The sequence below is a fragment of the Megalobrama amblycephala genome, linkage group LG17, assembly GCF_018812025.1.
Source record: "Megalobrama amblycephala isolate DHTTF-2021 linkage group LG17, ASM1881202v1, whole genome shotgun sequence".
Lineage (NCBI taxonomy): Eukaryota > Metazoa > Chordata > Actinopteri > Cypriniformes > Xenocyprididae > Megalobrama > Megalobrama amblycephala.
In genome coordinates, this window is record NC_063060.1 from 31,691,530 (window position 1) to 31,718,244 (window position 26,715).

Below are 26,715 nucleotides of genomic sequence, written 5' to 3' on the forward strand. Positions count from 1 at the left end.
GAGCTCAAGCCAACTAGTCATGCTCAGAGCCACAGACACACCACATTGGGTCACCACTGGCCAGGCCGCATTTGGGAGCGGGTTGACATGACACCTCTGTTGTATGAAGTGAAGAAAAACTGCAGAGTGCCCTCGTATTTTACTGGAGTTTTGCATTTAGAAAACAAGGCCTGAATTCTGAGTGAGTGTGTGAAAGCAACACAGTCTCACATGGTTAAAGCAGGTATCACAGAATCATTGTTCTGAGGAAGTTATTTTTGTGTTATTTATATACTATTGTAGTATTTATTAATATTTTACATTAGCTTTTGTTAAGTTTTAGTCATTTTGTTATGGAAGCTTGTTTCTGCCACTGAATAAAAAAAGGTAATTGCTACTTTTTATATCACAGCTTTGACTTTTTTTAATCAGAATTGCATGATATAAACTCGCAATTGCAAGTTATAAAGTCAGAATCACGAGATATAAACTCACAATTGCACAAAAAGGTCAGAATTGCGAGTTTATATCTTGTAATTCTGACTTTATTTCTCGCAATTGTGAGTTTATATCTCGTGATTCTGAGAAAAGAAGACAGAATTGCAAGATGTAAACTCACAATTGTGAGAGAAAAAGTCGCAATTATCTTTTTTATTTTTTATTTAGTGGTGGAAACAAGCTTCCATATTTTGTGCTTTTTATGCTTTTGTAATTTATTTTATTTTTATTTTATTTTTGTTTTAGTTTTAGGAATTTTAGTGTTCTAATTTGTAAGTTTGACATCTAACACACACATGCACACACAAAAAGTAAGTGAGAGAGCAAAAACAAAAGGGGAAACAGCAGTATGTTAATAATAATGACAGAATTAGAATTTTTCACACTGTTCACTTTATACACCTGGCATTCAAGTAACTTTTCATGTACATTTCGGTCTTTCACAGTCAGAATCACTCAGTTTTAATCAAAAGTGACTGTTTTTTTTGGTGACTCCTTTACGGACAGAATTAAAAAAAACAAAAACAACAAAAAAAGTGAGTGAGGGTGCCTGTACGCCCTTTGTGTCCACCTTCTTATTTGCTAAAATTGTTTGAATAGGGTCAGCAGGGAATTACATCACCGGCATGGCTGCCCTGCACTGAGAGGAAATGAGATCACAGCTAAGGTTTGAGCCAAGAAACCCCCTTATGTGCAACATCTTCCTTTGAATCACTGCCTGTTGCTATTTGTGAAGGGTTTCCAATACAAAAAGTAATGGAAGAGGCTATAGCTCTGGTACTGAAACAACATAAAAAGTACATGACAGCAAGACAACAGCCTCCTCAAACTACAGTGTGTATCAGTCTAAGCACTAATAGAGACCCCCAAGTGATGTCAAAACTTTCTCCCAGCCCTTAGGATTTTTTTTCCCCAGGGTTTAGGATGTCTGAGGAGATGTGCTAATATGGCACTTAAGCCTCCATTTGTGTTGGGGGCTGCTTAAGTCCTTGAGCTGACATGGGGATTTGACAGAAGAAAAACAGGAGCTCTGTGTTACTTCCTGAACAGTGGCTTCCTATTTTTCAACAATGAATCTGTTGCACATTCATAGTCTCAAACTATTTGTTTTGTAATGGTTGGCTGAAGAGTCTGATGGGATGGATTTGAGGTTTCTTGTGAAAGGACCAAGTTTATGTGATTTTTACAGCTATTTGTCAGAGCGATAGTTTTGTGAGCTCTTTTACAGGAAGACTACATAGTTCTGTGTGTGGTTTTGTGAGATATATGTGTGTTTGTGCTTAGGTTACTATAAGTTTAAAAATATTAAGACACAAGTGGTTTCTTTTCTGTTTGCTGAATTAGGCTATGTATTGAGTTCATTAAAATGAGATTGCTTTTGTCAGAGAATTTAACTGAATCACATCTTCAGCCATCTTAAACAGCTTTTCTGTGAATCCATCAAACTAAAACATCAGACTAATTTATAATGCTTACTCTGCACTCTGGAAATTGGATGGTGCATTGCTGTGAAATTCTTAAAGGTCCCGTTCTTCGTGATCCCATGTTTCAAACTTTAGTTAGTGTGTAATGTTGTTGTTAGAGTATAAATAAAATCTGTAAAATTTTAAAGCTCAAAGTTCAATGCCAAGCGAGATATTTTATTTAACAGAAGTCGCCTACATCGAACGACCAGTTTGGACTACATCCCTCTACTTCCTTCTTTAATGACGTCACTAAAACAGTTTTTTGACTAACCTCCGCCCACAGGAATACACAAGAGTTGCGTTTGTAGAGTGTGTTTGTCGCCATGTCGTCGAAACGCTGTTATTTTCATCCCGCAGTCCAATCACCGGGTCTGATTCCGGCTCAAATTGATAGGGTAAAATTAAAGACATGTTTACAATAACACTGAGCGCGTGCATCTCCACGTTATGGTAAGAGGCGTGACCTTTCCGGGCAAGATGCGCTAAACTGCTGTCGAATCACAACACAGGAACCGCTGGCACAATCAGAACTCGTTACGTATTTCTGAAGGAGGGACTTCATAGAACAAGGAAGTCATCAGCCCGTTTTTATGACAGTGGAAACAGCGGTATACAGATAAGTAAATTATGTGAAAAATACTGTGTTTTTTTACACGCGAAACATGAACACATGTTATATTGCACACTATAAACACAATCAAAGCTTCAAAAAACCACGAAAAACGGGACCTTTAAGAAATATTTCAGGCAAAAACAATATTTTAAAATATTGACTATTTTAGATATGCTACAAAGAGCTTTGTAAGGCATTCTTGTTATCAAATCAATGCTTAGCAAAACTAAACTGAATTATTAACTCATGGATGTGGTCAAAGCTATAAACTATGTATATGTATAAGGTTTTGGGTTATTATTTTATTGAAAGAAATCAACACTTTTATTCAGCAGTGACACATTAAATTGATCACATATGTTTAGGCATTTATAATTTACAGGTAATATTACGGGTAATATTATTTGTTGTTTTTGAGAAAGTAGCCTATAGGCCTCTTTTCTTAAAGCGACAAGTATTACCCAGAATGCATTATTTTTATGGTATATTACTGTATCAATTTACTGTGTAAATTTATTTCATTTTTTTACAGCTGTTTTTTAGAGTGAAGTTGGGTTAAAAATGGACAAACCCAGCTATTGGGTTGTTTTATTTAACTCAACTTTTGTTTACAAATTACTGTATTGCTAACTTAAAATGATTAGTGAAAAGTTTAATGAATGATAATTAAACAATAAACATTTATTAAATTGCTTATTAATAAATGTTCACCTTTTTTATGATTATTATTGTTGCCTTTATTAATTGTTATACCTATTTTCGGTTCATTTTAAGCCAGCCATATAGTAATTTTTAAACAATACTTAAGTTAAATAAAACTGCCCAGCATGTCGTGCAAACATTTCACCCAGCCCCTAGGTTTGTCCATTTTCAACCCAACTTGGGTTGTTTTTAACCCAGCATCCTGAACAAAATGCATCATGGTTTCCACAGAGTGTGTGTGTGTGTGTGTGAGAGAGCACGTGTCTGTACACACACTGTATATAGTTATATATAGGCCTTTATTGTTCTGGCAGAATGTCATGGGGTGTCCAGTAGTCAGACAGAGCCCTTCACTTTAACATGCTGTCTGGAAGTTGTTATCCAAGATATTATCCATTATCCTGTGAACTGTGTGAAAGACAAAAATCTCATTTATAATGGAGTTACAAAACCTTCCAGACTACTCATGTGCCTTGTATTTGAGTAATCGGAGCAGTGTCGCTTTTAATGCATGAAGCTCAGTACAAGTGCTTATTAAGAGACAATGAATACAGGCTTGCTGAATTCAGAAACTACAGTTGTCATTGAACAGTGTTAATGGCTGATTTTATCAGCTCGCTGAGCGCTGGAGGGAGCAGTGTTTTAATGGACTCTCCTCTTATCATAATGAACCTTGTCTTGTCATAACCATGGTCACTTTAACCTGCTTCGATGCACGCAGAATTTGTTGTTATACATAAAATCAGTGGCGAACAACAAGCTATATTCATTTGAAATTAGCCTTTGTATCTTTAGAACGAGTAAAAACATTCTCTTCCACATATTGTATGGATCATACTTCTGGAGATCTCCAAATCCTGGCACCTGGAACATCAACGGCTATCCAAAAAGGAATATGTTTGTATTGGAGGAAAGCCGGTTTATCTCTGTGATTTAGTGTGATTTAGAGATCCTTGTCACTGGGTTCTGACGTTAGTGGGTACAGCATATTTGCAGCTGGTGCTGCTGGTTGGAGTGAGTAGAGGGGTAGAAAAGATCACAAAACAAAAGAGGAATGAAAAGTAAGGTCTCAATAAGAGCTACAACTAGATAATCTGATCAGAGAGTGCTTGCAATGCAGTGGCCACAACAGACACAAGGACTCATGTTCCCATGCTTTAAATCCTCAGATAATAACTAGCAAGACCTCAAGAGAGTGAATGAAATATTCATTTATATTTTACTCAGAGTCGTTAACTGTACTGTATGGTCTACAGGCATTAAGTGCACTTCAAAAAGACTGTTCTTAGGGTAGATCATTCTGGTGTTCATATTTTATTCAAGAATCATAGTCTGCCATCTAGTGTTTCAGAGAGACCTCACAACTTAAACATATTATGTACACAGCATGTCATGTATGGAAAAAAGTCAATGTTTGCCTGGCATCACATGGTCTTTTTCCAATAAGTCATTTGTTGCTGTTACTCACTCCTGACTGTATTTTCCACCTGTGATTCAGTGTAGTCCAGGGTATTTGGGAGGTGTTGGTCAAAGAAAGCTGTATCCTCGTCAGAGATTCCATCACCCTGGTAGGCTCACTCTTCAAAGGCCATATTGCCCTTACTAGACCGTATCCCCTGTCTGGAGCTGAGAGATGTGACAGTGCATTTTATGTTAAAACTCTCTGATCCTTGATCCACATAAAATGAGGTGCGTAAAGTTCCTGAACTGTTTTATATGAGTTGGCAAATACAGCAAAATGATAAATGGACAGGGTGTGTGGGCGGATGAGCCATTTCAGAATCCCAGAGTTCGTGACCTTGTTTCCTGGGTGGTAAACGGCATAGCTTAAAATGGTTTTAACAAGTCTGACAACCGCTTTAAATGTGGCACTAATGACTATGACTGTATGAGGTGAGAGAGACGCATCATATTTCAAAGCCTCTGTGTTCAATCCAGGCATTACGCTTGACATTCGCACGCTTTGATTGATGGATGGAAGGAATATCTTGGTTGAACTGTACATTATTTGTTGTCATTATTTGTCCTCTATGAATGTTCTTGTATGTAAAGTGACAATTAAGTTCAAATTATGAATTTCAAAAATGTGCCTATGGATGTGAATCAGTATGCCATTTTTTTTCAAGGTTTAGTAACCCAAAAATTATCATTTACTCACCCTCATGTTCTTCCAAACCTGTATAACAATATTTAAAGAATTTCTCAGTGGTTCATTCTTCAAAATATATTCAGAAGAAAGAAAGAAAAAGTCATGCGGGTGAGTAAATAACTGAACTACCCTTTAACTTTAGCACAAATATACATATAAGCTCATACCCCCATCTGCTGGTGAGGACCATAAGTGCAGCAGGCCTCGGCTCATATAAGATATCGCGTACCTTTAAGTTAAGTTGCCTGATATACTATATGCCTGTTCTTATTTCTTTATCTTTCCTGTTTATTGCCACTAGTAACTAGTTTTAGAAGACAGGCAGTGATACTTACAGTTGCACCTGTAGACTTGAAAGATACAAAACTTTGAAAAAAAAAAAATGCAGCCATGTAAGTAGAATTCAAAATTCAGACATTATATAGAATATAATGAGCTGTTTGATTAGGACACTCTGTGAATCAGAGGCCTGTCGTAAACACAGCCAGTCTCATGTGCAGAGGTGGCATACATTTATTTATTCAGGGATCACAATCATGAGAAACAAATTTGTTTAATTTGTTTAATTGTATTTGCTTAACTAAATCCAAGTAGATGTTGTTAGTACCTCACTCTTGACATCATAAATGTACAGGTCAAAGGAGAACGCTTACGTGGTAGATGTGGTATAATCCGGGAATGTATTCAGACACCTGCATAGCTGCAGAACATACTACTTTAATGTTCGAGAGGTTTGTTCTTCTCTGAATTCAATGCATGCTATGAAAGTACAGGAATTCTGACACAGTTAAGATATATAATGATTGAAAACAGTAAAATTTGTGCTGGCCCATGCTGCATTTCATCTATATACTGTAGAAACAAAGCTGTATCAATAGAGTGGCATATGTTAGTCTGGCTTTATTTGCATCTTTGCAAAAAGTTTTTCAAGATCAGAACCTTCTTAACTCAGGAATTTAAAGACTCTTACAGTTTCACTGTTTTGTTTCACAGTTTCACTGTTCAGGCTCTTTGCTTATTTGGTTGTAAAAACGTGAGCAGAGTCTTTGGCCAGCAACTTCAGGCTGCTCTGATCTGCCCTGAAATAGATGGCAGCCAAGTAGTAAACAACAGCATGTGGAGATTACATTGAGCAAGGCCACCACAAATCAATTGCAACAATACCGCATGTTCATGCCACCTCCGTCAGTTACCAAGTATTCATCTATGCTTGGAGCTTCACTCGTTAATCAGTCCTGACAGATTATTCACGTTAGTAACAATATCTGCACTGTTTTACTACTTTCCAATCAACAGTCTTTGATAATGTATCCAAGTAATTCAAGTGATGGAGTATTATAATGACTAATAATTGATGTAATGACATGAAAAGTCACTACTGAAAATGCTTCTATTTTGTATTCTTTTCTAATTTAATTGAACATTTTTCATTTTTCATAACTCTATCAGCAACAAAGTTAAAGTTCAAATCACAAATTAGCTTTTTTCAATTAATTTTTTAACTAGGAATACAACAGTTATTTAAAACAATCACAAATCTCTGTCAAAACCAATAAAGATTTAGAAGCATTTACTGTAGGAAGAGTTTTTAAGTTAGGGATTCTTTGAAGCTCATTCTATGCTTTAATTGCAAAATAGGAAAAGCCTGATTTGCCAAACTCTGACTGTACCCTGAAAACAACCATTTTTTGTCATTGATCTAGTACTGTAAATATTAGAACAAAATAATAAAAAATCACAAGGTAATTTACCTAACAAAACCTTCATTATGAAACAAGTAAATGCATTTTTCTTCTCATGTATAACGATGACCATCCTAAAGAATTATATTAAATACAAAGGTGAGTACGAGAGGCGGTATTAATCACATTAATCATAGAAAGGCATGATATAATGTATCAAGTCTTTTTTCTTTTTTTCACAGTAAACACTGGTATAATGGCTGTATGCACAATTCTTATTCTGGCCTTATAAGGAAAACATTTTTAAAATTGAAAAAGAAATCACATTTTAGGTCTACATTTTTTTTACGAAGTTAGATTTGACTGTTTATTTTTTAAAATAAAGGAATGACATTTAAATGAAATAAATGCATTTGAAATAGAATCTTAAATATTTCATTTATTAAATATATAATTAAATAATTAAATGCATTTATGTCATTTAAATGTCATTAAAAACAATAATAATAATAATGCATATTTATATAATGATGTTTAACATTGTAAAAAATAAAGGAATGACATTTAAATGAAATAAATGCATTTGAAATAGAATCTTAAATATTTCATTTATTAAATATATAATTAAATAATTAAATGCATTTATGTCATTTAAATGTCATTAAAAACAATAATAATAATGCATATTTATATAATGATGTTTAACATTGTTATTTTTTTCTTTTCAAAATCAATTTTCTATTTTTTTGAAGGTTTAAAAAAAAAAAACATATTGATATATTAAGATATTAATGTAATTATTAAAAATTATTAAACTTAATTATTAAAAACTTTACACAAAATAAAAACTTCAACTGGCACTATCGGAATATTTAAAGCACTGCTTGAAATTCCACTTCCACAACCTGAGGGGTTGATTTAACATGTCCTGTCTTGTACTGAGTGTAAATACCCAAAGTCACGTCTCCAAAAGAAGTTCATTTGGAATATTCTGGCTTTTGAAAAGCCGCCCCATCCTCCATGGGCCCAGCCTTTGTGAGCTGTAATTTTAATGACTCTTTTTTTCAGTGTCCCCACTGTGTGGCTTTTCATAGAGGAAATCCAGCTCGGAATAGAATAGGCCCTCATAAAATCCACTTCCTCAATTCAACTCTCTGCCGAGTGTGTGTGAGGAAATAAGGCCCCTTTCATGCCCCCACATTCCTCAGAGGCTCTCAGAAGTCCAGGTAAAGGGTTATCGCTATGGTGATGGCATTTGGCACTTCTATTTTCAAGCACTCTGATTCAAACAGTGGTGTGAGTGTGTGTGGTGGGGGTAGGGTATTTGTATGTGTTTCTAAAGTCTGCCCAGTGCCTGCTGCAGAAATAAACTGCAAATTAGAAGCTTTATCTTTGGGGATCATTTTACACACATGGCAGTCGCTCCTGCGTCAGAGCGAGTGAGGGTAGGTGGGGGTGAGGACGAGATGGGCTGTCGAGTCCTGGTGCTCTCTTTCTGCCCTGCAGTGGAGAGAGATAGACGGCCTCTGCCATCTGCCCCCAGTCACTCCAACTGTTTGGGTTCAACATGATATAACAGAGTTATATGTGTAGAGACAGGCTTATGTGCTATGAACACCAGTTTGCTTTAATACCGTGTGAAAGGCTGAAAGGATAGTGTTGATATTAACAGGATGGTTGTGTTATTATATAACTCAGAATAGATCAGGATACTTTATAGTATAGTACTTTTAATACATCTGATTTAAAAAATTTAAATTGCATTATTTAATACCTGAAATACACGAAAGATTGACATGATGTCATACCTGCTGGGAACCAGTCAATTACAGCCGACATTCTAAAGTCTCTATGAACAGGCGTCACCTGAAATTCAGAGCCATAGATTACAGTCAGTGCCTCTCCATACGATCTTGCAGCATCTTGTATTTGGGTTTCATCAGATTTTCCTAGCATCTTGTGTTTACTTAAGAAAGAATATGTTAAAGTTTTTGGAAAATATTGATAATGATTAGTGCTAATTGTGTACTATTAATGACAAAAATGTGATTTTTCTTTCTTTCTTTCTTTTTCCCCACGCCTATAATGCATAAGCATAACACATCAGTGTATATAGAAAAAAATAAATCCCTTACTGAATACAAGAACATGTAGTGTGGTTAGCCAGAGAATGGTTTATGATTAGTGATATAGAATTACAACATGCAATATTGACTTCTTTAAAACTAACAATAGTGATTTTGTATTATCTTCATATGGGGCCTTTGGATTTTTTTTCTCAGCAAATGTTGGCAATGAGATTTAATTGTTTAATTTGATTAATTAAGCAAACATATGCATTTAATTTTATTACATTTTTTGAATCACTTGGCAGGACCTTATAACAATGTACTATATGGTGTGATTCGCTGTTTAATTACTGACAAGATTCTAAGTGGTGCCACGATCCTAACAATTTGCTAGACAGTGTTCTGGTGTTTAATGTCGGCATGAAACGGAAATTGCGATAGTCTTTTCATCCCTATTGTGACATGTATTGAAGTAAAAAAGCTTCTCGAACAAGAAAAAATGGAGGGTGGGACTTGATTTTGTCCACTGGGAATTGATTGGATGGTTGTGGATAGATCAATCTATCTATGAAATGCAGGCACATTTGTACTGTCCTCTTCTTACTGTTGTCTCATCTCCTCACTTGGATCTAATATAACCGTGCGCCTCCTCGGTGCCCCATCCTCCCGTCTCAGAGGCTTGTGCTGCACTTGCTGTGCCATAAATCAAAACACTAAGCATAGCTTTGAAAGCTGAAATTAAACTCTGAATAACTGCTTTCAGGCAGCTATGCACTTTTTCTTAGCATTTGGAATGAAGAGCACCTTCTGATGGCTCCGAGGTACCCGGGACTGTCACACAGCCAGCGCCAAATGCACATTGTGACGTTATAATGTTAGTGGTGTGCAGGGGAAGAGGGGTGTACCGGGCTTCAGCTGGCAATGGCATCCCAACACCGTGCAACTGAGACCTGCTGAAAATTGATGGAATGAAAACATTATTATTCCCACAAATGCAACAAATTTAGCTGGATTCTCCGGTTATTCGACTAAATGTCAACCAATACACCATGAGTATTTCCAAATCCTAGAAAGCCAATGCTCTTGTAGTGGAAATCTATCTTCTAAAGGTTAGAATATCATTTTGATAGGTCATGGCAGTGGATGGATGACACCCATACAGCACTCCGATACCTCTGGAATCCCACAGAGCGGATTTGCTGTTAATTGAAGACTCAGCGTGGTGCTGGAGTGTCTGGGATGATGGGAAGGAGACAGGTGTGATGAGCCTGGCTCCTGTCAGTGCTAGAACATACTCAGCACCTGCAGAGCCATCGAGAGGCCCGGGCACTGTTACAGCACGTCCTAGAACAAGCTGCCTGGCATAAGCAGGCAGACAGGTGTGACTCTGAAGTTGAAGTGGAGGGCCGTGGAAGTATTAACTCTCCTTGCTCATAGGATTTCCCAGCATTGCACAGCTCTGCTGGTCTCAGCGAATCCACTCATATGCTAGTATTGACAAGCCCATCACTCCTTTAGGATCCAGAAACTGTTTCATAATGTAGTCTACTAAAGCCCTGTTTACACCTGGTATTATGATGCGTTTTGGTTGATCCAATCACAAGTGGACGACGCTAAATACAGGTGTAAACGGGTTGTAAAACGTTTTGAGCTTGTCCACTTTCAATCAATTCCAGAGGTAGTCGAAAACTCATTCGACCGGATTGCGTTTGTGGTGTGGACGCTCATGTGGTCGAAAATGTTCGAACAGCCGCTAAAGACTGCCTGCTGTTTGCCTACTGACACAATAAACATTATGGGAAGCGCGCTAGCCAGACGGGATTTAAACTTTGCCAGCTGAAGCCATAAGTTTGGTTTGAAGACGAAAAACGCACTAGGCACAATGTTCTCTAAATATTTCTTTTTCTGTTTTCGGTCCCGGAGCTGTCAGAGCAGAAACGGAAAATGCTCTCTGTATGTTTTCCCATTGTCTTCGGTCATGTTCATATGCAAATTGTGTGTGGTTATTTAGCTTATTAAATCAAAATTTCTGAAGAGATCCATACATTTACAAATTTTTGAACGCCGTATGTATTATTTGTTATATTATATTTATTATTACCTGCAGTCTACAAGAGACCACCTAAACTAAAGTTGAATGATCATCACTTCCACTGAAATATTCCAGCTGTTCTGATAGTATGATAGTATTAATTCTCAGCTACAGTAGTACTGGACCAGGCTTGGAGTCAAGGACACTGCAATATAAGAATTAGTTATGCCAACAGTGGGGGGGAAACTCATTGAAGGTCTTTAGAATGTAACCCTGGATCCAGAGCAAGTGCCACTGGTTCTACAGGCAGCCACCAGGCAAGGTGACACTCCTGTATTTATATTGTTCTGCAGCTGAGGACAGTAAAGTCCTGGCCTGCCCTAGTGTTTCTAGGAATTCTGCCATGATTTGTTAGGGATCATGACCAGTAATCAGGGAATGTAATCAAATAAAATACACAAGCCCTAAGATCCTTCATACAATGTGTGCTTGATCCTCTTGTTGTAGCTCACATAGTTAGTTTAGCCTGTTATGTGGAACATCTGCTGGAAAACATCTTTTTTATTTTTCTCAAATTTTGATTTTTATTATTTGTAATAAAAAATTCATTCATATAAGTATACATTGTTTATTATTAGCATTAAAGGTCAATGTGAAACCATTTTATCCATAAAGAATTGATTTGTTGGTAAAAAGAAGCCTCTGATATGATACCATACGATAGCTACAAACCATACGAACGCTTATTTGATATACTTTCTGGTTTGCGTTCATTTTAACAAAAAAAGTAAATTTACCACAAAGACCTGCGTATGAATGCCATCACTTAAAAACTAGCCTTTCGCTTTGACCAGAGATATTACAGTACACTCTCACCAGCAAGCTGAACATAATGAAACATTGTTGAATCTTACAATTGATTTACTGCAGACAAGAGCAAACCAGTTTATGTCATTCAGCTAAAATAAAGCTGAAAGAAGTGAGAACAAAGATGAAAACCGATGAAAGGATAATAATAACATGCAACGTGTTGGAACACGTGAACCATCCACCAGGCCTTGTCCCTGCCTGAACTTCACTTAAAAAAAGATGGAGGACGAGAATTTTTAACTACAACCCTGTCCGTGGTGCAGCCGTAGTGCACATGCTCACATGAGCCTTAACGGGCATAGTGCTCCCGTGGGGATGCAGGTTCAAGTTTGGCCATTGTAGCCCTAGTGTGCTAGAATACAGCATGCTAACTATAATCTGGTTCTGAGGTTACTTGTTTCATGGAAGATAACTTCATTAATGTTCTATTTACAGCAGGTTTGTTTTTCGGAATAAGAATTGGCCAACACAAGAATAGGTATTTCATTACAAGCACTTAAAACTGTGCATGCATCTCATCTCCTCCTCCAGTGGCTAATGGTGTTAGCAGCAGGCAGGCCTCTTTCTGTCCCTCTGCCCTGCCCACAGAGGAATCTTGATGCGTTTGATATTCTCCTAACAGCTGCCGGAGACAGAACAGGGAATGCTGGGATTGCTATGTACAGCTGAAATGTCAGGAGGCCTCCTGTACAGAGGGTGTTATTTATAAGGCTTAAAGGAAAGCGGAGAAGATCTGCTGGGCGTTAGAGCTTAGTTACGCAAAGAGATCAGCTCAATTACCTCTGCTTTTTTTCCTCCTTCTTCTTAAAAAGTTCATTGGTTTATTTGTGCAGATAAAATGTAAACATGGCACTGATTAACACAGCTGTCTGTCAAATAACACACACACCATGATGTGTGAATTTCTGGAAAGATAGCTGTTGGATAACTTATAAACACAGACACTAGGTGTCACTATACTTATTTATTTCTGTTTTGTAGTTCACACAGGTATAGTGGATGGTAGACTAGGAGTTAAAATGTTTACACAAACATGGGCTTGATCCCAGAGAAGGGCAGAGTGTGGGAAATAATGAGTGTGATATTGTTTCTCATGCTCATTGTCCTTAAAGCAGACATTTATTTATTGCGGATATTATTATTATTATTAACAACAATAAATATAAATATATCATATTTTAAATAATTATAATAATATGGAATATTTTTTCCTGGATAAAGAGAGTGCTCTCATAACAAAGGATCAGCATCTAGATAAGCATTAAATCTTTTAATCAGCGTCAAAATAAGCATTAAAATATGATTTTTTTTTTTTTTATTGTTTTGATTTACTTCCTCAACTGTTTTTTTGTGTGTGTAGAAGAATAAAAACCTGGATATATGAGGTAGTCTAAATTTAAAAGTGTGATTTTTAGATCTGAAAAGTCATAAATTAATAAAATCATATCACTCCATTGGCATTTTGAAATTAAATATACATTTTTCAAGTTATGCAAAGATCTAAAATATCTTGTCAGGCAGAAATTGAGTCAAGAGAATATTGTTTTAAAATCCTTATTGTACTATCCAGTAAATCACGAACAGCTGGAAAGGTGATGGGGCCTTCGAATATTCTTGTATTGCACCAGTTGGGCTTTGTCTGCCTCAAGTATGAAGTTCATGTCAGTTAGTTTGAAACTTTCTAGAGCAGAGAGGAAGCTCTGTGCACTCCAGACATCAGTGTTATTATGCTGTGGGTGCAGTGCCCTGAAATGCTTCTGGCCCTATTACTCCACTCCCTAAGTGTACCCCATGAACTCTCGGGAGCCGTATATCGCAGGGGCCTGGCCCTCCAAGCTATCTCCACTCTCTCTCTGCCTTCCTCTGCACGTAAACAAAGTCTTGATCGAGCAATTTGAACTTCATCTGTGCTCTGGCTAACTTTAGCTTTTCTGTTTGGGGGTGGGAGGGGGCTTCCATTCCCATAATACAACTTGCTCGCCCATACGGACATTTGACACAGCTGATCCCCCTCCCTTCTGTATCGGTGCATTCAGCCCCCTGCTCATCAGGACAGGACGGGCTCAGAGAGAGAGAGGGGACTGGTCCGGGAGGCAGAACCCAGAGCGGCTCATGTTTCGCAGGGCTGGGAACCCGTTGGCTATGGACTTGAGTTGAGATTTTGTGTTTTGTAGTTTCGAAAGGCAATCAGGAGGCTGGCGGCCTGGCCTCTTTGGTACAATGCTCCTGGATTCCAGCTGTAACAGTAGCAGGCACGATTCTAGGAATTGTTCAGTGCGCCAAGACGCATCCACCTTGCATCCCTGGACAAAGCCTGGCAAATGAGAGTTTTGAAGTGATCGGACCGTTGGGAGAAAGAGCATACGAGTGACACTGGCTAGAACGGAGTTCTCTGCAAGCTCCTGAACGGAAGCTGATCCTCCTGAGGACCTACTGTAGGAGTTTCTTGCCCAATTTCCTTATTTTAAAGGGGTTTTTCTCATTTCTCACTTTTTGAATCCTTTGACATTGCCAATATGATGATCAAGGAGGCCTCGTTAAGGGAGGATCCCGATTTGCGGGGCGAACTGGCCTTTTTGGCCCGAGGCTGTGACTTTGTCCTTCCGTCACGGTTCAAGAAAAGGCTCAAGTCTTTCCAGCAAGCCCAGGTCAGTAGCCAAACTCTGTAGTTCAGTAAAGAATGCCATAGCTAACTCTCACATGCCAGACAAGACAAACTATTCACAGGCAGATACCAACATGTTTATTAATAGAATAGTGTAAGGGGGTGAGGCAGGACAGGAATACAGTGTCCAAGTGTTTCGTACAGGAGCTTTGAGGAGGGAGGAGGGAGGAGGGAGCGGACGGTACGGGCCAGGCTCGAGCCACAGCTGTTCTCTTCAGTATGTCCATTCGGTCCTGTCTAGCTTGCAGTAGAGTTCTTCAAAATTCGGTCGCACTTCAACAGCTCTGTTTCTGTTTGATTGACAGTAAGACTGTGCTGTTCGGAAATAAGAGGCCTTAGGTGCACGCTATGACTCTAGGGTTTTGCCCGGAGTCCAGAATAAGAACAGTATGTCAAGACTATGTATAGAATGTGTTGGACATTTCCACAGCTTGTTATTAGAAGTTTAACCTTGGTGCCGCAATGACCCGTCTGAAAAGAATGAAGTAAACTGACATGAGCTGTTAGTGTTGGGCCTGTGAATTAGACTGTATGCATGCAGTGTTTTGGAGCGTCATGAATCATGTCCCAATAATTTATCCAGTCCACAAAGAGTTGAGCCCAATTCACTCTACTTCACCATTATATCAATGAGAAATAAATATAAGTAGAAATAAAAAGTAAACAAACCCCCTGAAATGAAGTCTTTGGCTTGTGTTGGTGAGGGCAGGAAGATTAGGTGGAAAACATAGGGAGGAGGGAACGGACGGTACGGGCCGGGCTCGAGCCACAGCTGTTCTCTTCTATACGTGCATTCGGCCCTGTCTTGCTCGCAGTAGAGTTCTCCAAAATTCGGTCGCACTTCAACAGCTCTGTTTCTGTTTGATTGACAGTAAGACTGTGCTGTTCAGAAACAAGTGGCCTTAGGTGTTTTGGAGCATCATGAAACATGTGCCAATCATTTATCCAATCTACAAAGTGTTGAGTGTTGTTCACTTTTCTTCACCATTATATCAATAAGAAATAAATGTAGGTAGAAATAAAAGTAAACAAACCCCCTGAAATGAAGACTTTGGCTTGTGTTGGTGAGGGCAGGAAGATTAGGTGAAAAATATCTGTCTTATTTTTGCTGAGGAGTTCTTGTCATCACATCGGCAGGAAAGTTGATGAGGCCGAAGTTGACCGATCACCATGAATATACAGAACAAGAGCCAACATCCTTGCACAGCAAGTACCGGGAGAAAATTTCTCACGAAGTTTTCCAAAAGATCGCTAGTGATTAAGTAGTAATAGAAGACTTTAAAGGCATTATTTACTTGTTTATTTGATACCGCATATTACTTTATATGCTTCAAATCATCCATAGAGCTTGGATATGATGCTGAAGTAAAACGCTAATGAGAAGATGTGCACTAAATAAACAAAATATGCACTGCTTTGATGTGTTTTCTCAATATTGGTTGAAGTCATTCCTGAAATTTTCTTTGTATTACATCTACATCTTGTCATGCAAAGGTGAACATGGTGTATATATACAAGACCAATGAAAAGAAAAACACTTATTTTAAAGTTTAAAACCATTTAACAACCCCTGTTAACCATTTTTTCATATCCACTGTTTGCTTCATGCACATCTTCAGCTAAGCTTCGTTTTTAGCTTGTCTTCTTTGATCTGTTGTGGAAAGTCATTCATATTCAGCTGAATTTTTTTTGAGGCCTTGTAAAGCAAATATACAACTTGGCCTAAATGGTTGTCACACCAACGGAGATCCTTATTCTTTCTCTCATTGTCTCTCTCTGCGTCTAGATCCAGCCTGAGAAGAAACCTGGAACACCTCCTCCAGTTCTTGCACCTGCACCCTCCTCGCCAACCCCACGGTCACCCAGTCCTCCGCCAGCCAAAGTGGTGGCCACGCCCCCACCCTCCTCCATAAACATTCCACGCTTCTACTTCCCCAAAGGTCTTCCAAACTGTGCAGCCAACTATGACGAGGCCATTGCCAAAATTGAGGCAGCCTTCACAGAGTTTGAGGAGGAGAAAGCTGACATTTATGAAATGGGGAAGATAGCGAAGGTGCATATGAATTCTGAACTGTTTTGCTTAAAATGAGATTCATATTCTCTGAACCATTCTCAATAGCTTTAGATTGACAGCTTTGAACATGCAGGCTGACACTTGTTTTGCAAAGTCTTCGCCCACAGATCTGATGCCAAATTGTATTGCCACAGCATTATGATGGATGCAGACTTATAACAACATCCTATTTTATTTCCCCACATTTTGAATATTATATAAACAATAGTATATAATGAAGAAATATAAACAGAATAATCCATTCTGACATTTTACACTCAGATATTTGGACCCTTAAAGAGGATCAATCTTATCTTTTACATAAATTATTTATTTTTGAGATATAATAAAAATGTTTTATAAGCTTTTATTTTTTTTTTCTGTGACAAAACATGGTAGTGCTCAGGGCTTCATATGTCAGTGCCATTTAAAATAAAACAGAAAATTCATGCATTTCATTTCACAGGCATGCGGATGTCCCCTCTATTGGAAAGCACCAATGTTCATTTGTGCTGGCGGAGAGCGAACGGGTTTTGTTTCTGTTCACTCATTTATTGCAACATGGAGAAAGTAAGTGTCAGCCAACACATCACTTTTCACTAAAAAAAAGTGCTTTATACATCTTGTGTGGCACTGGGTTAAGACGTTCTGCCTTAATTCTTTACAGGTTATTGCACAGCTGCTATGATGATGCATCCAAGTTTGTTTACTTGCTGGCCAAACCAGGCTGCAATTACCTGGAACAAGAAGATTTCATCCCTCTATTACAGGTTGGAACATTGCTCTTGTAATACATTGTGTTTTTTAACAGTGCATACAGCTGTGAATAACAAACCTTTTGGTACCACCTGTATTTGTGCATCGGTAAGTACTAAAAGTAGATATGAAATTATGATAATGAATAAATGAAGGCTTTTGTAAAGGTGAACATAATTGCAAATACACATAGCACAAAAATATTCGACCAATAGAGGATTTAAATGGTGCCAAGTTTTTGTTTTGTTAAAAAATGCCATATTGTGAAAAAACAAAATTATATTATATTATATTATATTATATTATATTATATTGACCCATGTAGGATCCCATAAATATTAGAGGCTGTATTTTTTATTTTAGTTATTTATTTGTTTTTTAATTTTATTTATTTTTATGTTAAAAAATGTTAAAATAAATAAATTCATTAAATAGGCTATCAAAAAGAGCTTTGTAGAATTAAACGAAGTTAAGATAGTCATCTCATTGTTGTTGTTTTGTTTTTTTTGATTAGGACATTGTGGACACTCATCCGGGGCTGACGTTTTTGAAAGATGCTCCTGAATTCCATTCCCGGTACATCACAACAGTAAGTATCTTTTCATGAAAGGCTCAATGACACAGTCAAAAGATATTGCAGGGGAAATGATTACAGGGATGGTGATTTTCATGTCATTGGAACACGCTGCAAAATTTGGTGGAGCGTCTAAACAGTGAGCCGTGGAGCCCAGTGCGCCTGTCTGTCTGTCTTTCCGTCTGTGGGACAGCTGCAACACGTGCTGCGAAGGGAGACGGAGGGGGTGGGAAGGGCAATGGCGTCAAAGTGGCCTGACATCACGGAAACACGGATGCCACCAACAGGCCACTGACCCTGGTCTTGCACAACCCCATATTTAGACACTTCCTTGCACTGGTGCACTGGCTGACACACCCCGGTACCAATTTCTCCTATGAGGACTGATCTACTAGGAAATGCATGTTAATCCACACTGATGTCACTGATTCTCTTGGAGCCTAAAGCATGGGGCCTTTGTCACCAGAGGGCTAGATATAACCTAGTATGTCTCCATACAACCAGTCACTAAACAACTGTATCTACAGGCAGAAGGAACCTTTGGATGGAATGTTCAGCCTTTAAAGGAATAGTACAATAAAAACTGAAAATTCTGTCATCATTTACACACCCTCATGTCATTCCAAACCTGTATGACTTTTATATTTTAGAGCTGTGATGGATCGAAAGTTTTAAATTTAGTTCTGTTTCTTACACAAAGCTATCATACAGCTTTAGAGAACTTGGAATGTAGCGAATACGTCATGTGGGCAACCTTTATGGTGCGTTTTTTGTCTTTTGGAGCTTGATAGCTTCAATCCTAATTCACTTTCTGGCTAAAATCTGTTTTAGTGTTTAGTGTTTTACAAAAGAAAGTAGTCATACAGCATTAGGGTGAGTAAATGATGACAAAATTTTGGGTGAACTATCTCTGTACGCCTAGTATGCAACAGTTGGTTATACAATATAAGCTTAATCAAGATGTCCCATTTCTCTCTGGTTTCTACGTGCACTAGGGCTGTTAAAATATCAGATTTTCACTTCACAATTATCGTGGCCTTTATTATTATAGTCACAATAATGACATTATTGTGATAGCTACGGAAAATTTGAAGAGTGTGTGTGTGTGTGTGTGTGTGTGTGTGTATATATGTATATGTATATATATATATATATATATATATATATATATATATATATATATATATTAATAATAAAATAATGCTATCAGTCTTTATGTAGAGGATCTCACTTTCGTCTGTCATCTCCACCAACATATTTTTGTGCAACAGTAGTGGCTACAAACCTCATCATCGCTGTCATCTTTTTCTGTTTTATGATTCGTGCTAACCAGCGTTAAAGGTACAATTTGTAGGACCTGCCACTAGAGGTCGCACTACCAAAACAATAACAATCGCGTGGTTTGATGATGCTAAGAAGGTGCGTGGAATGATGGGATTTGTTGTCTTCTACCCAACTGCTGACGGCCATCAATCAGACGGAAAGATAAATCATGGATTTAACGTATGAGGTAAAGTTTTATAAACGTATAAACTATGGATCAGACACGTCCTCGCGTGGGTCTAGAGACGCGATGCCCCGCGTTTGGCATGTATGCCCCATAATACTAATCGTGTTGATCGTTATAATGGCATACGTTTTCTGTAAAGATACGAATCAAAACAACTCACCTGTCGAGTAAAACACAAGCGAGATCGGCATCTCTTTCTAGGTGAAGTTTGTCGCAAAGCTCTCTCCATCTAGAAAATGCAACACTGATATTGATCCTCGCTCTTTCTCTCCTCTTGTCCCAAACTCTTCTTGGGTCGTTTGGTTGGCCCGTACGCTTACGTTTATGGGAGCTGTCCTTGTCGACAGAACCAGCGTCAGATGGTAAACAGTAATTATGTTCCATAAATAAGTAACACAATCCACCATAAAACGTGCAAGAAGTAAATAAGGAACTGCTTGAAGCAAGCTAGTGGTTTGCTGGACGCTAGACACTACTTCCACATTTGTCCACGACACTGTTGTCATGTGGTTTCTACATCAGTAAAGGCGGTAACAAAGGGTAACTGACGTCATTGACAGGCGACTGCACTGCCCCGTGTCACTGTTTAGAATGGGAATTTTCTCATGATTTACAAGTAGTTGAAAACATTAGAGATATTGTTAGTAATCAGCTGGACAAAATATATAACACTAGCCTAGTGGTTTTTGGATATTTTACTGCAAATATCTTACAAATTGTACCTTTAAGCTGCAATACTGCCACCTACTATGTTGGAGTGTCAACCTGAATTATTTATTTCATATGTGTGGGTTTGACATATCAGTATTTTATTTTTTTTAAAGAACACTGTTATCGTCAATACCAACGACACCCCTGATGAACATGTTTGCTCTGCAAAATATCACTTCTCAAATGTGGCATCACTGAAATCCAGAGTATCAGTTCACACTTGGCGTTAGAGTTAGGGTTTGACTAAAGGCCATTATGTAGTAGAGACTATTGCTTCTGGAACTTGTTTAAACATCTAGGCTTTATGTATTTGGGTTTCATGATTATTATAGAACATGTAGAGAAGTAGCTTAAAGTAGCTGCTTCAAAGACTTTTTTTTGGCTTATGTCAAAAGTAGTTTTTTTTTAGTTTTTTTATTATTGTTATCAGTTGTTCCTAGTTGAAGTGTTTCCAAAATAAAATTCAATTCTTTTGCAGTAAGCAATCACTTTAGTCCAGGTCTTTTTAAAGTTTTCATAAGAACTTTTTGACATCCTTAACTCCATGATGTCTTTTCTCCACTCTCCAGGTGATTCAGAGAATATTTTACACAGTTAATCGCTCCTGGACAGGCAAGATCAACATGACAGAGCTCAGAAGAAGCAACTTCCTCCAGGTAAACGCTATTAAATGGCACCATAACTCTAAGCCTTCAATGCGTTCAATTAAATTTTCAAAACTTGAAGGGACTTTTTCATCAGAAGCCAATTTCGCTGTCTCACTAGACTCTCGCCCTACTGGAAGAAGAGGACGACATCAATCAAATTACAGATTATTTCTCTTACGAGCACTTCTATGTAATTTACTGTAAGTTCTGGGAGCTGGACACTGACCATGACCTCTTTATCGACCCCAAAGACCTGGCCAGGTACAATGACCATGGTAAGTACACAGTGAACTTGTTTTTGCTCAACATAGGTGTCATTTGTTAGCTTTTATCACTATTTAAAAGGATAATTCACCCAAAAATTAAAGTTCTGTTCTTATTTCTGGGTAAACTTTCCTTTACATGAACTCTTGAGTCTCATTCAGGCTCCAAACTGACTTGTGGACTTTGTTGTACTGAGAAACAGCTTTTCATGTAACTCTGCTCTGTTCTTCTTTGCAAAGCTTCATCAAGCAGAATCATTGAGAGGCTGTTCTCAGGAGCTGTCACAAGGTAGGACCTGCTGAGGAGAAATAAGGTAGTATCTGAGATCTTGGATGGTATACATGTGGCTTATGGTACAAGTTTTTTCTTACTTCTAGGGGAAACTCAGTGCAGAGAGAAGGAAGAATGAGCTACGCTGAGTTTGTTTGGTTCCTCATTTCAGAGGAGGATAAAAAGAACCCCACAAGGTAATGACACAGATGAGATATCACAGATATGATAGAGATACAGCAGTTGCAAATTCTAGATCAGTTTTAAGAACAGGTGTTGTTATAGTTTTTGGTATTTTAAATTAATCTGAAATAAAATATAAGGTCACACTTTAGATTAGGGTCCAGTTTTCACTATTAACTAACTATTAAAGGGTTAGTTCACACGAAAATGAAAATTCTGTCATTAATTCGTTCATCTTCGGAACACAAATTAAGATATTTTTGATGAAATCTGAGAGCTCTCTGACCCCTCCATAGACAGCAATATAATTACCACTTTCAGTGCCCAGAAAGGTAGTACAGAGATCATTAAAATAGTCCATGTGACTACAGTGGTTCAACCTTAATGTTATGAAGCGACAAGATAAGTTTTGTGTGCAAAAACAAAACAAAAATAACTTTATTCAACAATTTCTTCTCTTCCCTGTCATTCTCCTACACTGTTTACGTTGTAGACAAAATGCAGTGTTTCCAGGTTCTACATCAGAACTCCGACTCAACATTGGTAGACGCAAGTGTGTGATGCAGTTGCAGGAGCCAGCCAATAATGAGTTGGTGTTCTGACGTAGAACCTGGAAGCGTTGCACTGTGTCTACAATGTAAACGGCGTAGGAGAATATCAAATTAATTTAGATATATATCTTGACTTATTTACTAAAATAACGATAACTCTCTCTCTGTTCAGTATAGAGTACTGGTTCCGCTGTATGGATATGGATGGAGATGGTGTTCTGTCCATGTTTGAACTGGAGTTTTTCTATGAGGAGCAGTGTGAACGCATGGAGGGGATGGGCATTGAACCACTGCCCTTCCAGGATCTACTGTGCCAGATGCTGGACTTAGTTAAACCAGAATGCCCAGGTAAAGAACCCATTCTGATCCTCTCAAACCAATATGATATAGTGTGTAGTATACATGCTCTAATCCCATGTTCCGATCCCACTCCCTTCTCTTTCTCTCTTTCTCACTAAATTTCCTGTCATTCTAGAGTTTCATATCAGTTAAAAGTCCTTAAATTACAATAAAAAGCTCTACCATGAATTTACCGAAAGTTTCTTGAAATAAAAATGTCTGCAAAATGTAAAAATGTCAGTGTAAGAGATACGGATTAATTGTATCTTGATTGGAATTTGCTTTGAAATGTCTGTCAAATGAATGTACAGTATATTTAATGTAAACAATTGATGATGTCTCTTGGCAGGTAAAATTACTCTTCGAGATCTGAAGCGCTGCAGGATGGCACATATATTCTATGACACATTCTTCAATCTAGAGAAGTACCTGGACCATGAGCAGAGAGATCCCTTTGCAGTGCAGAAGGTTAGAGTTTGATGGGTTGCGTTTTTATTCAGATCCACTGTGCTGAATGGTATTTATGTTAGTACTCTGAGCATTCTGTAACCGTAAGTGTGTGTGTATCAGGATTTGGATAGTGACGGTCCAGAGCCCTCGGACTGGGACAAGTATGCTGCCGAAGAGTATGAGATTCTTGTGGCAGAGGAGACAGCCAATGAACAGCTACGAGAGGGGTGAGTCAATGCACTCTGTAATGGAATGAATTCGCTACCGAGTTCATAACATTGCATAGAGATAAGATACAAACTATATGTGGTTGAACTTCATATAGCAGAGGAGTATGAAGCGTAACTGTTGCATGCTTGCATTTGCAGATCTTTCGACGACGATTACGAATCCGATGAGCTCACGGTCTCCTCAGACATTGGAAGTAAAATGGATAAGCTGGTCATATCTGATTTATCGGCATAAGTCGCCGTTTTTGTCTACACACCATGACGTTGAACGGATAACCACCATGCCATATTTCCCTGACGTGTCAAAAAGGGAAAAAAAAAAACGTTTTTCTACATTTCATTAAGGACATTTGTGTGTGTGTGCATGTGTGCAATAGAACTACATCTAAAACCAAAAGGCTCCAGACACCCACAAAAAGGCTTTATGTGCAATATGTCTTAACATGTAAATGTAAACTCAATGTTTTTCACTCTCTTACTGATAATTGCATCCACTCCCAAACTAAACTGCCGGCTGGTTCCATCCACCCTTCACAAAGACTTTGATGTGAAAAAAAAAGACTTTTTTAGTAACTTTAGAATGAGTTTAGAATGTGCTGTAATGTGAGTGAAGCTATGTGTAATGCTGCCATATATTTTTAAAGGGAGGGGAGGGAAAAACGAGAGAGAATTTATACTTGTGTGGCACGTAACTCACGGAAACTAGTCCTCTCAGACTAAATCAGATATTTAAGTCATGAGATCAGCACATATCTTGTGCTATGCTGTGTTGCACATTATGTTTAAGGGACGTGGCAACAGTGCAAACGTGTTGCTCCCAGTGGTCACTGATGGTATTGCATGTTGTTGCTTAAAAGAAAAGACTGAAAGTTGTGACTTTTTAAGTGTTTGAACTTAATTACAGACATAAAACCTCCTTTTACATATTTCCAGATGAACTGACCAGGACAATCCTAGACTTGAAAGTGCTTTTTAGAAATGTCATTTCTCAGCTATATGATGTTTTTATCTGGGGTTGAAATGGTCACATCTTTTTCAAGAAATGTAAACATAAAATATATATAAAAATTCATCATGCTTTTCATCCTCAGTGTACAGAGACATTTGTCCTATAGGATTTTGTGTATGTATTTAATTTCACCTGTAATCGTGTAAAGAGAGCTGTAACGTACTATTTATTTGGCGTGGACATTGTTAACTCACGGTCTCCTGACCCCTCAGGGGTTGATCACTCAATCAAGTCACCAAAATTCAGTCCTCACGGAATTTAGGGCTTATGTACCTTCTTCTACTATTAACTCATGTTTCCACATTTAAAGTCAAATACATAATGTATAATGAAATGAAATTGCAAAAATAACTATCTCATATTGGTCTGCCATTAGTTGGTCAAACAGGTAGTCCCGTCACGCACGCACGGCATTGGGTTGAAAGCGCCACAGAGCCACAATGTTTACAGGGAAATCAACCTACGCTTGCTTATAGTTCTCTACACATTAAACCGGGATTGGAAAAAAGGTATTTTAGTATCCAAAATGACACACGTCTCTCCAGATCAGTGTTTTACAAATGTCTCTCTGTGTGCTTGATGGCCAAACCTCCCTCCACTCGATCACACTCTTTGGTTTATGTAATTAGTGTAATATATTTATATATGTGAAGTGGATTTGTTTGTTTGTTTTTGTTTGGCCAGCCATTTTCATGGTTTACCAGTAGCTTCTCCTTGTACTGTAGTCTAGCTCTTTTTTTGACCTAGGACATTTATTTTATATAGCCACTGTAAATGTCTTTGTATTTTATTCTTCCCATGTGATTGACTCTGCCACTGAGTGGTAGGGGACGTTTAAATTATGATATATCTCTAACTGCCAGTGTTATATAATGTGCATTAAGCTGAGTAGACAGGGGATTTATGAAGGAATTCAGTATGAATTTGCTGACAGGTGACAATCAACTGGACGTGTTTCTGCGATTAATGACATTCAAGTAGCACTTCTTAGAAAAAAAATCCAGAGCAATACAACTGCTGTAGTGTGTTACACTTTTATCAGGACTATTAAGACATTAAAACACAAAGCTGAAACTAAACTTGACTAACGCTACAATCCTGGTTCATCATTTTTATCACTAGCACATTGAGCGCTATGCAAATCTGATCTTCTGGACAGCTATTGGCAGCTAAAGAAGCTGTAAACAACTAAACTTATTAGTGTGCAACTTTTTATCTTTTTTTTTTTTTTTTTTTTGAGTTTTATATCTTTCCACGTGTTCTTTTTTCTTTTGGATCTGATATGCCTTGCTTGTAGACAGTGAAAGACAGGACTTAAGTAGCGTGATCTCTTAAGTGCTCTGATGAGATGGCTCTGGTGTTCGCATGAATTTTCCCTTTTTTTTTTTCTTTTGGAAAATTATGAAAATAAATAAAAATGTTAATTCATGCAATGCCTACAGGCTTTTCATTCAAGACAGTAGTAGTGAGGTGCATGTGCCAAAGTTGGCCTTACTTAACTGCCGACAATCCTTTCCTATCCTCTTATGATAAACCCTGATATTATATGTAGGTGCATCCCATCCAGGCAGTCCACGTCCGTGTATAGACCCAGGGTGTTGCTGTGGTGCACAAGAGGCCCATCAAAGAGATTGCACACCATAAAGTTGCTTTGGCACTATTACTTTTATAAAAAAAAAAAAAATTGGATTCATACTGAATATGTTGCATATAGTGGCCAAAAGTGATGTCCGGCCTAGGGAAGAAAAAAAAACATCTTCACCTTTATTCAAATATTTAAAAAATAAAATAAAAAATTGTTAAAGATTTTATAAGCATATTGCATATTTGTGCTTAGAGTCAAATGTTTTATTTGTGATGAAACATAATTGTGCAGATATCATTTTTGGCCAGGCTGTCATACAAAGACATTTTGAACATGCAAAAACAAGAGAGAACCAACGTAATTTTAATAACTGATCATGCTGTAGTCAATGTATGCTTTTTTTCTGTGAGCTTTTAGTTTTTTGTTTGTTTGTTTTGGTTTTTTTTGGCATAGTAAAATAAAACCTGTAGCTGTGGTTTCCCTTTTTTGCCAAATAATTTTGTCTGATAAATACCTTAAAGGGTTAGTTAATCCAAAAATGAAAATTCTGTCATTAATTATTCACCATCATGTCGTTCCACATACGTAAGTTCATCTTCGGAACACAAATTAAGACATTTTTGATGAAATCCGAGAGGTATATGACTCCTCAATAGACTGCAATTTAAAGGTGCCCAAGAATGCTTTTTCACAAGATGTAATATAAGTCTAAGGTGTCTCCTGAATGTGTCTGTGAAGTTTAAGCTCAAAATACCCAATAGATTTTTTTAAATTAATTTTTTTAACTGCCTATTTTGGGGCATCATTAACTATACACTGATTTTTTGCAGTCGCCGCCCCTTTAAATCGCGTGCCCCC

At 37.7% G+C, this 26,715-nt stretch overlaps 1 protein-coding gene across 5 annotated transcripts in view; it reads left to right on the top strand.

The window, feature by feature from the left end:
* The window catches only part of ppp2r3a (protein phosphatase 2, regulatory subunit B'', alpha), an 82,936-nt gene extending 57,235 nt beyond the window's left edge, over positions 1–25,701 (top strand). For 4 of the 5 annotated variants that reach the window (XM_048163513.1, XM_048163515.1, XM_048163514.1 and 1 more), the window contains 12 exons: positions 16,512–16,778; positions 17,245–17,348; positions 17,446–17,548; positions 18,049–18,123; positions 20,899–20,985; positions 21,095–21,251; positions 21,480–21,528; positions 21,618–21,707; positions 22,417–22,592; positions 22,933–23,051; positions 23,154–23,260; positions 23,402–25,701. In XM_048163513.1, the coding sequence (XP_048019470.1) occupies positions 16,512–16,778; positions 17,245–17,348; positions 17,446–17,548; positions 18,049–18,123; positions 20,899–20,985; positions 21,095–21,251; positions 21,480–21,528; positions 21,618–21,707; positions 22,417–22,592; positions 22,933–23,051; positions 23,154–23,260; positions 23,402–23,498 (1,431 nt within the window). In that variant the 3' untranslated portion in view covers positions 23,499–25,701. Of the gene's footprint in view, positions 1–14,017; positions 14,709–16,511; positions 16,779–17,244; positions 17,349–17,445; positions 17,549–18,048; positions 18,124–20,898; positions 20,986–21,094; positions 21,252–21,479; positions 21,529–21,617; positions 21,708–22,416; positions 22,593–22,932; positions 23,052–23,153; positions 23,261–23,401 lie in introns of those variants that run through there. The other variant, XM_048163517.1, reaches the window with a different exon arrangement.
* Positions 25,702–26,715: the final 1,014 nt, after the last annotated feature.